Source organism: Coregonus clupeaformis, chromosome 23, assembly GCF_020615455.1.
Source record: "Coregonus clupeaformis isolate EN_2021a chromosome 23, ASM2061545v1, whole genome shotgun sequence".
In the NCBI taxonomy this organism is placed as follows: domain Eukaryota; kingdom Metazoa; phylum Chordata; class Actinopteri; order Salmoniformes; family Salmonidae; genus Coregonus; species Coregonus clupeaformis.
The window spans coordinates 45,080,399-45,093,706 of record NC_059214.1 but is presented as its reverse complement, the minus strand read 5'-3'; the positions used below and the strand labels follow the sequence as shown (position 1 = coordinate 45,093,706).

General features: G+C 47.6%; 1 protein-coding gene across 4 annotated transcripts in view; it reads left to right on the top strand.

Annotated features, from left to right (window-relative positions):
* Window positions 1-13,308, top strand: part of LOC121536533 (phospholipid-transporting ATPase IH-like) — an 86,462-nt gene that overhangs the window by 47,338 nt on the left and 25,816 nt on the right. For all 4 annotated transcript variants that reach the window (XM_041843890.2, XM_045206717.1, XM_041843889.2 and 1 more), the window contains exons 11-17: window positions 1,979-2,129; window positions 2,407-2,604; window positions 2,820-2,993; window positions 3,297-3,463; window positions 5,044-5,115; window positions 5,934-6,007; window positions 6,161-6,264. In XM_041843890.2, coding sequence (XP_041699824.2) covers window positions 1,979-2,129; window positions 2,407-2,604; window positions 2,820-2,993; window positions 3,297-3,463; window positions 5,044-5,115; window positions 5,934-6,007; window positions 6,161-6,264 — 940 coding nt within the window. The remainder of the gene's footprint in view (window positions 1-1,978; window positions 2,130-2,406; window positions 2,605-2,819; window positions 2,994-3,296; window positions 3,464-5,043; window positions 5,116-5,933; window positions 6,008-6,160; window positions 6,265-13,308) is intronic.

Sequence of the window (13,308 nt, the reverse complement as noted above, 5' to 3'; positions counted from 1 at the left end):
AGGAGTTGGAATAGTATAACGATAGTAGGAGTTGGAATAGTATAACGATAGTAGGAGTTGGAATAGTAGAACGATAGTAGGAGTTGGAATAGTAGAACGATAGTAGGAGTTGGAATAGTAGAACGATAGTAGGAGTTGTGATAGTAGGAGTTGCAATAACTAAAGGATAGTAGGTGTTTGAATAGTAGAATCATAGTAGGAGTTGGAATTGTAGAATGATAGTAGGAGTTGGTATAGTATAACGATAGTAGGAGTTGGAATAGTAAAATGATAGTAGGAGTTGGAATAGTAGAACGATAGTAGGAGTTGGAATAGTAGAGCGATAGTAAGAGTTGCAATAGCTAAAGCAGGGTTCTTCAATTCCGGTCCTGGAGGGCGAAACACTGTTTTTCATCCCCCTTCTAATCAGGGCTAATTCAGACCTGGGACACCAGGTGAGTGCAATTAACTACCAGGTAGAAATAAAAAACAGAAGTGTTTCGGCCCTCCAGGACCGGAATTGAAGAACCCTGTGCTAAAGGATAGTAGGAGTTTGAATAGTAGAATCATAGTAGGAGTTGGAATTGTAGAATGATAGTAGGAGTTGGAATAGTAGAACGATAGTAGGAGTTGGAATAGTAGAATGATAGTAGGAGTTGGAATAGTAGAATGATAGTAGGAGTTGCAATAGCTAAATGATAGTAGGAGTTGACAGTAGAATGATAGTTGGAGTTGGAATAGTAGAATGATAGTAGGAGTTGGAATAGTAGAACGATAGTAGGAGTTGGAATAGTAGAATGATAGTAGGAGTTGGAATAGTAGAATGATAGTAGGAGTTGGAATAGTAGAACGATAGTAGGAGTTGGAATAGTAGAATGATAGTAGGAGTTGGAATAGTAGAATGATAGTAGGAGTTGCAATAGCTAAATGATAGTAGGAGTTGACAGTAGAATGATAGTAGGAGTTAGAATAGTAGAATGATAGTAGGAGTTATGATAGTAGAATGATAGTAGGAGTTATGATAGTAGGAGTTGGCATTGTAGATTGAGAGTAGGAGTTGGAATAGTAGAACGATAGTAGGAGTTGGAATAGTAGAGCGATAGTAAGAGTTGCAATAGCTAAAGGATAGTAGGAGTTGGAATAGTAGAATGATAGTAGGAGTTGGAATAGTAGAATGATAGTAGGAGTTGCAATAGCTAAATGATAGTAGGAGTTGACAGTAGAATGATAGTAGGAGTTGTCATAGTAGAATGATAGTAGGAGTTGGAATAGTAGATCGATAGTAGGAGTTAGAATAGTAGATCGATAGTAGGAGTTGGAGTAGTAGAATGATAGTAGGAGTTGGAATAGTAGATCGATAGTAGGTGTTGGAATAGTGGGATGATAGTAGGAGTTGGAATAGTAGAATGATAGTAGGAGTTGGAATAGTAGATCGATATTAGGAGTTGGAATAGTAGAATGATAGTAGGAGTTGGAATAGTAGAACGATAGTAGGAGTTGGAATAGTAGAATGATAGTAGGAGTTGCAATAGTAGAACGATATTAGGAGTTGGAATAGTAGAATGATAGTAGGATGTTTAAGCATCAATCCAACCCACAGAGTACCTAAACCTGCAAGTAATAGTGCATTAGGAGAAGGCACTAGTGCAGTGTATGTGGTGTAGTGTAGTGTAGTGTGGTGTACTGACTGGCTCTCCCACAGACAGTTTGGAAAACAGGCTAATGAATATATTAGACCAGCTTGTTCCTATCTCAACCTGCTGCTCTCGCTGTTATTACATAATGGCTGCATCATTCTCTTTGATCTCATTCAAGCTGTGTGTGTGTGTGTGTGTGTGAAACTCTATTGACAATCCTTTTACATCCAGTTCTGCCAAATCAATCTGCATTTAGCTCATCTAATCCAGTTCTGCCAAATCAATCTGCATTAGGTCATCTAAACTTCTCCTCTCTCCCTCTCCCCCCTCCATCTCTCTCCTCCTCCCTCTCTCTCCCCCAGGTCGATGAATGCATTCCTGATAGTGTATCTGTGTATCCTGATCAGTAAAGCGGTCATTAATACAGTTCTGAAGTACGCGTGGCAGTGGTCTCCTGACCACGACGAACCCTGGTACAACCACAGGACCGAAATCGACAGAGAACGCCACGTGGTCAGTCCCACAAACAACTACACTACCCACAATGCATGATGTCACCGTAAAATGATTCATCAGGTCTCTCCCTGCTTAACATTCACTGATTCTGATTAAGGCTGTCGTTCTCTCTCTAAACCTCCTTTCGTTTTCTCTCTCTCTCTCTCTCTCTCAATCTCTCTCTCTCTCTCTCTCTCTCTCTCTCTCTCTCTCTCTCTCTCTCTCTCTCTCTCTCTCTCTCTCAATCTCTCTCTCCCTCCATTTTCCTCCTCCCTCATCCTCTCCTCTCTCTCAGGTGATCAGGGCGTTCACAGACTTCCTGGCCTTCATGGTGTTGTTTAACTACATCATTCCAGTCTCCATGTATGTTACCGTGGAGATGCAGAAGTTCCTGGGGTCTTACTTCATAGCCTGGGACAAGGATATGTATGATGAGGAGCTGGGGGAGGGGGCTCAGGTCAACACATCAGACCTCAATGAAGAGCTGGGACAGGTACACACACATATATATATATATATATATATATATACACAGATAGATATAGTAGACTCACTCGTGTGCACACATGCAAACACACACACGCACGCTTATAATGTGCATATACTGCTTAGACCCTTATAATGAGATATTACATGTATGCTGGACACACACATTCCAAAAACTGACCTCAGATCAGCATCTACTTCATTGTGTGAGTGTGTGTGCAGGTGGAGTATGTGTTTACTGATAAGACGGGGACGTTAACCGAGAACAACATGGAGTTTATAGAGTGCTGTGTGGACGGACATGTCTATATCCCCCACGCCATCTGTAATGGACAGATCCTCAGTGCTGCTTCCAGCATAGACATGATCGACTCCTCACCTGGAGGATACCACAGGGTAAAACAGAGAGAGAGAGTGCGTGTGTGTGTGCGTCTCTCTGTGTCTGTGTGTGTGTCTGTGTCTGTATGTGTGTGTGTGTGTGTGTGTGTCTGTCTGTATGTGTGTGTGTGAGCGTCTCTCTGTGTGTGAGCGTCTCTGTGTGTGTGTGTGTGTGTGTGTGTGTGTGTGTGTGTGTGTGTGTGTGTGTGTGTGCGTCTGTGTGTGTGTGTGTGTGTGTGTGTGTGTGTGTGTGAGCGTCTCTCTGTGTGTGTGAGAGCGTCTCTCTGTGTCTGTGTGTGTGTCTAACAGTGTGTGTCTCAGGAGCATGAGGAGCTGTTCTTCCGGGCTCTGTGTCTGTGCCACACGGTGCAGGTGAAGGAGGAGGAGACAGTGGATAGCATCAAGAGAGGGATCCACCAGGGAAAACCCACCTCCTTCTACATATCATCCTCTCCTGATGAGGTGGCTCTGGTGGAGGGCATGAAGAGGTAACACACACACACACTGAAACACACACACACACACTGAAACACACACACACACACTGAAGGACACACACACACACACACAGCTGAAGGACACACACACACACACACACACACACACACACACACAGAAGGACACACACACACGAAGGAACACACACACACACACACACACTGAAGGACACACACACACACACACTGAAGGACACACACACACACACTGAAGGACACACACACACACACACACTGAAGAACACACACACACACACACACACACTGAAGGGCACACACACACACACACACTGAAGAACACACACACACACACACACTGAAGAACTCACACATACTGAAGGACACACACAAACACACACACACTGAAGAACACACACACACACACACACACACTGGAGAACACACACACACACACTGAAGGACACACACACACACACACACACACACACACACACACACACACACACACACCCTGAAGGACACACACACACTGAAGGACACACACACACACACACAGAAGAACACACACACACTGAAGGACACACACACACACACTGAAGGACACACACACACACACACACACACACACACTGAAGGACACACATACACACACACACACACACACACTGAAGGACACACACACACACTGAAGAACACACACACACACACACACACACACTGAAGGACACACACAAACACACACACACACACTGAAGAACACACACACACACTGAAGGACACACACACACACACACTGAAAAAACACACACACACACACACACACACACACTGAAGGACACACACACACTGAAGGACACACACACACATACACACTGAAGGGCACAGACACACACACACACACACACATACTGAAGGACACACACACACATACACACTGAAGGGCACAGACACACACACACACACACACACACACTGAAGGACACACATACACACACACTGAAGAAACACACACACACACACACACACACACACTGAAGGACACACACACACACTGAAGAACACACACACACACACACACTGAAGGACACACACAAACACACACACACACTGAAGAACACACACACACACACTGAAGGACACACACACACACACACACTGAAAAACACACACACACACACACACACACACACTGAAGGACACACACACACTGAAGGACACACACACACATACACACTGAAGGGCACAGACACACACACACACACACACACATACTGAAGGCCACACACATACACACACACACATGGAAGGACACGCACACACTAAGCAATACATGCACACACTTAACAATACACACACACTTCGTGATACACACACTTAGCAATAATACAGACAAGCACACAAATAGTCATGCCTTTTCTCTAACCTACAGAACACTCTCTCTCTCTCACACACACATTCTCTCTCTCTCTCTCTCTCTCTCTCTCTCTCTCTCTCTCTCACACACACACGTTCTCTCGCTCACTCTTTTTCTCACACACACATTCTCTCTCTCTTACTCTCTCTCTCTCTCCTCTCATCTCGCTCTCTGTCTCTCTCTCTCTTCCTCTCAGGTTGGGGTACACATATCTGAGACTAAAAGACCGTCATATGGAGATTCTCAATAAGGACGATGAGATTGAGAGGTGGGGCTCTGCTCACAACATCTTTTAATTTGGCCTTTCATATTTCACAGCCTCCTGAGAAACCATAGAGTTACCATAGTTACACATGCATATCTCAAGTTATTAATTCAATCTAATTAATTTAAGTTAATTCCATATTGCTGCCAATTGTCAAAACCTAGATACTTTAGGTGGTGTGTTTAAAATATTGCAATAAGACAACTTCCCTGTAGTAAGACAACACTGCCAAGAAGAATGTGGAAGCTCTGTGAGAAGACGCATATAAGAGTGTGAAAGCCCTGTGAGAAAACGCATAGAAGAGTGTGAAAGCCCTGTGAGAAGACACATAGAAGAGTGTGAAAGACCTGTGAGCAGACACATAGAAGAGTGTGAAAGCCCTGTGAGAAGAATCATAGAAGAGTGTGAAAGCCCTGTGAGAAGACTCATAGAAGTGTTTGAAAGACCTGTGAGAAGACACATAGAATAGTGTGGGAGCAGAAGCCAGTAGATCGTGTGGGACAGTGGTTTTATCAAGGGTATAAATAGCAGGTTTGGATCCCATAGGCACCACTTGTATAACATCAGTATCTACATCCCTCTCTGCAGTGGGTTGTCTGTGAAACAGCTATTTAGAGAGAACCAAGGAGGAAGAAAGGGAGGGAGATACAAAGTAAACAGAGAGGAAGAGGGAAGAGAAAAGGAGGATAATTAGTCTGTACAAAGGCCTGTTCTGTTTTTGCTTGTCTCTAGCCACTTGTATTGCTGTGTACACTGTTAGAGAATGTCCTGTGTATTTTGGCTGATGCTGAAGGAGACATCTACTCCGGTGTGTGTTCCAGGTTTGAGCTGCTACACGTGCTGAACTTTGACTCTGTCAGGAGGAGAATGAGCGTCATTGTCAAGTCTAGTGCAGGTAACGCGCACACACACACGCAAAACACACGCAAAAACACACACACACACACACACACACACACACAAAACCACACACAAATAGAGATACACACATTGACATGATATATCTCTCTGTCACTCACACTCTCTTAACTAACTCTATTGTCCCCAGGGGAGTACCTGTTGTTCTGTAAGGGGGCTGACTCCTCCATCTTCCCCAGGGTGGTGTCAGGGAAGGTGGGGCAGGTGAGGGCGCGGGTGGAGCAGAACGCTCTGGTAAGTCTACACATACACACAAACACACAGCATATGTTTTACTATCCTTGTGGGGACCTTAAATTGATTTGCATTCAAAATTATTTTTCCCCTATTTTCCTAACCCTTACCCTAACCTTAACCCTAACTCCTAAACCTACCCCCTAACCCTAATTCTAACCCTAACTGTAACCCTAAACCTTTAGGCTTAACCACTAAGCCAAAAATAGCCTTTGTCCTCGTGGGGACCTGGGAAATGTATACTTGTGAGGACTTTTGGGTATTTCCGGTACCCACAAGGACAGTAAAAAAAAAAATATTACAACAATATCTTTATTGTCACATACACCGGTAGGTGCAGTGAAATGTGTTATTTTATAGGGTCAGCCATACTAGTACAACACCCCTGGAGAAAATTAGGGTTAAGTACCTTGCTCAAGGGCACATCAACAGATTTTTCACCTTGTCGGCTCGGGTATTCGAACCAGCGACCTTTCGGTTACAGCTCAACACACACACACACACACACACACACACACACACACACACACACACACACACACACACACACACACACATATACACATACACATACATACAGTATTACTTTCTTTATACCTACACCAAACCCCTAAACTCACTTCTTATACAGTGAGGGAAAAAAGTATTTAATCCCCTGCTGATTTTGTACATTTGCCCACTGACAAAGAAATGATCAGTCTATAATTTTAATGGTAGGTTTATTTGAACAGTGAGAGACAGAATAACAACAAAAAAATCCAGAAAAACGCATGTCAAAAATCTTATAAATTGATTTGCATTTTAATGAGGGAAATAAGTATTTGACCCCTCTGCAAAACATGACTTAGTACTTGGTGGCAAAACCCTTGTTGGCAATCACAGAGGTCAGACGTTTCTTGTAGTTGGCCACCAGGTTTGCACACATCTCAGGAGGGATTTTGTCCCACTCCTCTTTGCAGATCTTCTCCAAGTCATTAAGGTTTCGAGGCTGACGTTTGGCAACTCAAACCTTCAGCTCCCTCCACAGATTCTCTATGGGATTAAGGTCTAGGCCACTCCAGGACAATAATGTGCTTCTTCTTGAGCCACTCCTTTGTTGCTTGGCCGTGTGTTTTGGGTCATTGTCATGCTGGAATACCCATCCATGACCCATTTTCAATGCCCTGGCTGAGGGAAGGAGGTTGTCACCCAAGATTTGATGGCCCCGTCCATCGTCCCTTTGATGCGGTGAAGTTGTCCTGTCCCCTTAGCAGAAAAACACCCCCAAAGCATAATGTTTCCACCTCCATGTTTGACGGTGGGGATGGTGTTCTTGGGGTCATAGGCAGCATTCCTCCTCCTCCAAACATGGCGAGTTGAGTTGATGCCAAAGAGCTCGATTTTGGTCTCATCTGACCACAACACTTTCACCCAGTTCTCCTCTGAATCATTCAGATGTTCATTGGAAAACTTCAGACGGGCCTGTATATGTGCTTTCTTGAGCAGGTGGACCTTGTGGGCGCTGCAGAATTTCAGTCCTTCACGGCGTAGTGTGTTACCAATTGTTTTCTTGGTGACTATGTTCCCAGCTGCCTTGAGATCATTGACAAGATCCTCCCATGTAGTTCTGGGCTGATTACTCACCATTCTCATGATCATTGCAACTCCACGAGGTGAGATCTTGCATGGAGCCCCAGGCCAAGGGAGATTGACAGTTATTTTGTGTTTCTTCCATTTGCGAATAATCGCACCAACTGTTGTCACCTTCTCACCAAGTTGCTTGGCGATGGTCTTGTAGCCCATTCCAGCCTTGTGTAGGTCTACAATCTTGTCCCTGACATCCTTGGAGAGCTCTTTGGTCTTGGCCATGGTGGAGAGTTTGGAATCTGACTGATTGATTGCTTCTGTGGACAGGTGTCTTTTATACAGGTAACAAGCTGAGATTAGGAGCACTAATCTCAGCTCGTTACCTGTATAAAAGACACCTGGGAGCCAGAAATCTTTCTGATTGAGAGGGGATCAAATACTTATTTCCCTCATTAAAATGCAAATCAATTTATAACATTTTTGACATGCGTTTTTCTGGATTTTTTTGTTTGTTATTCTGTCTCTCACTGTTCAAATAAACATACCATTAAAATTATAGACTGATAATGCCTGTACCATAACTAAAACTCCAAATATATACAGTGCATTCGGAAAGTATTCAGACCCCTTGACTTTTTCCACATTTTGTTACGTTACAGCCTTATTCTAAAATGGATTAAATACAAACATTTCTTCATCAATCTACACACAATACCCCATAATGACAAAGCGAACACAGGTTTTTAGATATGTTTGCAAATGTATTTAAAAATGTAAAATATTTAGTATTCAGACCTTTTGCTATGAGACTCGAAATTGAGCTCAGGTGCATCCTGTTTCCATTGATCATCCTTCTACGACTTGATTGGAGTCCACCTGTGGTGAATTCAATTGATTGGACATGATTTGGAAAGGCACATACCTGTCTATATAAGGTCCCACTGTTGACAGTGCATGTCAGAGCAAAAACCAAACCATGAGGTCGAAGGAATTGTCAGTAGAGCTCCGAGACAGAAATGTGTCGAGGCACGGATCTGGGGAAGGGTACCAAAACATTTCTGCAGCATTGAAGGTCCCCAAGAACACAGTGGCCATCATTCTTAAATGGAAGAAGTTTGGAACCACCAAGACTCTTCCTAGAGCTGGCCGCCCGGCCAAACTGAGCAATCGGGATAGAAGGACCTTGGTCAGGGAGGTGACCAAGAACCCGATGGTCACTCTGACAGACCTCCAGAGTTCCTCTGTGGAGATGGGAGAACCTTCCAGAAGGACAACCATCTCAGTAGCACGCCACCAATCAGGCCTTTATGGTAGAGTGGCCAGACGGAAGCCACTCCTCAGTAAAAGGCACATGACAGCCCGCTCTGAGTTTGCCAAAAGGCACGTAAAGGACTCTCAGACCATGAGAAACAAGATTCTCTGGTCTGATGAAACCAAGATTGAACTCTTTGGCCTGAATGCCAAGCGTCACATCTGGAGGAAACCTGGCACCATCACTACGGTGAAGCATGGTGGTGGCAGCATCATGCTGTGGGCATGTTTTTCAGCGGCAGGGACTGGGAGACTAGTCAGGATCGAGGGAAAGATAAATGGTGCAAAGTACAAAGCGATCCTTGATGAAAACCTGCTCCAGAGCGCTCAGGACCTTAGACTTGGGCGATGGTTCACCTTCCAACAGGACAACAACCCTAAGCACACAGCCAAGACAATGCAGGAATGGCTTCGGGACAAGTCTCTGAATATCCTTGAGTGGCCCAGTCAGAGCCCGGACTTGAACCCGATCTAACATCTCTGGAGAGAACTGAAAATAGCTGTGCAGCGACGCTCCCCATCCAGCCTGACAGAGCTTGAGAGGATCTGCAGAGAAGAATGGGAGAAACTCCCCAAATACAGGTGTGCCAAGCTTGTAGCATCATACCCAAGAAGACTCAAGGCTGTAATCGCTGCCAAATGTGCTTCAACAAAGTACTGAGTAAAGGGTCTGAATACTTATGTAAATGTGTATTTTTTAATAATTTTTTTATATATACATTTGCAAAAACCTGTTTTTGCTTTGTCATTATGGGGTATTATATGTAGATTGATGAGAAAAAAACAACTATTTAATCCATTTTAGGATAAGGCTGTAACGTAACTGTCACGGTTCAGACAGACGACAAAAGAGGACCACAATTGCGTCACACCAGAAAGTTTATTTAAACTTAAAGGGAAAGGGATGTAGGGAGTAGTGAAGGCTCCAGGGGTTATCCCGTCCGATGTGCTGGGTCTGTGCCTCCCCCAGTGGCAGCGATCTGTCCGATGACGCCGCTGGTTGGTGGTCCAGAAGTCCTGGGGGGGAGGAAACACAGACACAACGGGGCGGAATGAAACCAGGCAGCATTACAGTTCAAGGGAAATCCAAAATACGTAGGTAGCAAGGCAGAAGGCTGGTCAGAGTTACCGGGATTGAAGAGTAGTCAGGAGTCGTAATGGCAGAAGCAGGTCTGGATCTCCTGAGGCAGAAGAGTATCCAAAAAACAGGCAGGTCCGGGGTCACAAAACCAGGGTGAGCCAGAAGCGCGAGCAAACAGGTTCGGGTGTAAGCTTTGCAGACGATCTGACACCGGAGAGCTGAAAGACAGGGCCTTAAATACTGGGAGAGGGTTAGTGGGTAATGCAGCGCAGCTGGCAGAGTAATTAGAGCCGAGCAGAGCAGGGACAGGTGGAGCTAGTTAGGCTGAGTAGAGAGAGTGGTGAGCAGAGTGGAAACAACTAAAGGTGGTAACCCAGTGGAGTGAGAGGGCTCATGACAGAACCCCCCAAGGGACGGCCCCAGAAGTCCCAAGAGCAACACCACGCCGGGGAGGAGGGGAGCCGGAGGAGGGCTAGAACTCCTCCGAACGGTCCGAGCGAACGTCCTCATCCTCGGAGGAAGCCGGAGGGCCGTGGTGGGAGATGGGACAGGTCCCGAGACAGGATCAGGCACAGGACAGGAAGCCGAGCGGGCAGGACGGTTAGGGATCCCTCTGGGGCGGCCCTACGGATTGCAGGTTGATCAGGATGCCGTTGGTGAAAGCGGTGATGAGAGTCCTATCCACAATCCGACTAGCTGGCACCCAGGTCCTTTCCTCAGGTCCATAGCCCTCCCAGTCAATGAGGTACTGGGACCCCTACCCCTCCGTCTGGACCGAAGCAGGCGGCGGACGGTGTAAACCAGACCACCATCGACGAGCCGTGGAGGGAGGAGGACAAGGCGCAGCAGGGACCAGCGGACTCCTGGGCACAGGCAGGGGCTGCAGCAATCCGGCTGGGGGCTGGCAGAACGACTTGTGTTGGTTGCAGATGGGGCAGGCTTGGGCGGATTCCCGTACATCCTTCCTCAGAGAGGGCCACCCAGAACCTCTGGGCGAGCAGGTTGTAAGTGCGGGTGGAGCCAGGGTGACAAGCTAGGCGGGAGTCATGTCCCCACTGAACGACCTGGGACCTCAGGTCTTCGGGGGGACAAAAAGGCGGTCAGCTGGGCAAGTGCTGGGACCTGGCTGGTTACGGAGAGCCTCCAGCACCTGTTCCTCAACAGCCCAGGTCAGAGCTGCAACGATGCAGGGACTTGGCAGAATCGACACAGGGTCCTTGGAGGGGTCAGGAGCGGAGTTAGTAGGTACTGGCCGAGGGGGTAGTGCGGCGGCAAGCAGGCAGGTTCGGTGGCAGTCCTCTCCCCACTCCCCTGATCACCCCGGTCACCCAGTCGAGCTGAGGGGTTGTGCCGGCGGAGCCATGGGTAACCCAGGATGAGGGGTTGGCCTGGAGAGGGGAGCAGGTGAAACTGGATAGTTTCTTGATGGTTTCCGGACAGACCCATCGAGACCGGGGCCGTGACATGAGTGACCCGATCCGAGTAAGTGTCCGTCCAGTGCCCGGGCAGGAATAGGAGGTGTCAAACGGAGGTTCTCCAGTCCCAGTTGGCGTGCCAGCTTGATGTCCATTATGTTGGCTTCGGCGCCAGAATCCACCAGAGCAGCCAGGGTGTGAGTTGAGTCAGGTAGGCGGAGGTGAACTTGCAGCAGGGGTTTGCGGTCGGAGGACTGGATGGTCATTGAACTCAACCGGACTCCCCCTATGCCCGGTGAGCTTCGACCCTTTAAAGGGCAGGTTACCACCACGATGTCCATCACCTCCACAATAGAGGCAGAGGTTTGAGGTGAAGCGTCGCTGGCGCTCTGCAGGAGTGAGAGAGGCTCGCCAATCTCCATGGCTCAGACTGATCAAGCTGACCTGGGTGAGTGGCAGTAGATGACAGGAGCCCAGTCGGATCTCTCCGAATGCCGGTAGTAGGTGGACCTTGGCGCCCCCTCCCACGACGACGGGTCTGTATCCCACTGTCGATCCTGAGCAGTCAGTGCGATGGCTTCATCAAGAGTGGAAGGCAGTTCATGGGAGACCAACTGCGTCCTTGATATAGTCAGCCAAACTATGGAAGAACGCGTCCACCAACGATGGTGTGTTCCAAGAACTTCGTCTAGCCAGGTTTCGGAAGTCGATGGAATGGTCTGCGACTGTCACGTCTGCCTTGTCGAATACTGAACAGTTCACGAGACGCCTCTGCGGTTGGGAATCCAGGTCAAACACCTTCAGCATCTCCTCAGCAAACAGGTCGAAGGTTGCACATGCGGGGGTTTGACGTTCGAACTCTGCTGTTCCCAGAGTCGAGCTCGGCCCGTCAGGTGAGTGATGGCATACCCAACTTTAGCCCCCTCCGTGGCGAAGGTCCTTGGCTGCAAGGAGAACTGAAGTCGGCAGCTAGTCAGGAATGGCCGGACCTGGGTTGAATCGCCGTTGAACCGCTCGGGTTTCCAATCTTGGGTTCGGAGCAGCGGCTGCAATGACCGGGGCGGTAACTCGGGGGCAGGGCTGGTGGGCAGACTGGCTGGGGTCAGGTTGGTGAGGAGTTGAATGATCATGGCGAGTTGTTGTTGCTGCTGCTGGGACTGCTGCTGGTGCTGCTGGAACTGCTGATGCTGTTGGTGGCCGACCTGAAGCAGAGAGGAGATGACGCCGCTCATGCGGCCTAGCTCTCTCTCCGTGTGTTCCAGGCGTAGCATGGCGGTGGGTTGCTCAGGCTCTTCGGTTTCCATGTCGGGGGAAGTGTGCGCTGAGTCCATGATGGTCGAGATCGTACTGTCACGGTTCAGACAGACGACAAGAGGACCACAATTGCGTCACACCAGAAAGTTTATTTAAACTTAAAGGGAAAGGGATGTAGGGAGTGAGTGAAGGCTCCAGGGGTTATCCCCGTCCGATGTGCTGGGTCTGTGCCTCCCCCAGTGGCAGCGATGCGTCCGATGACGCCGCTGGTTGGTGGTCCAGAAGTCCTGGGGGAGAAACACAGACACAACGGGGCGGAATGAAACCAGGCAGCAGTACAGTTCAAGGGAAATCCAAAATACGTAGTAGCAAGGCAGAAGGCTGGTCAGAGTTACTGGGATTGAAGAGTAGTCAGGA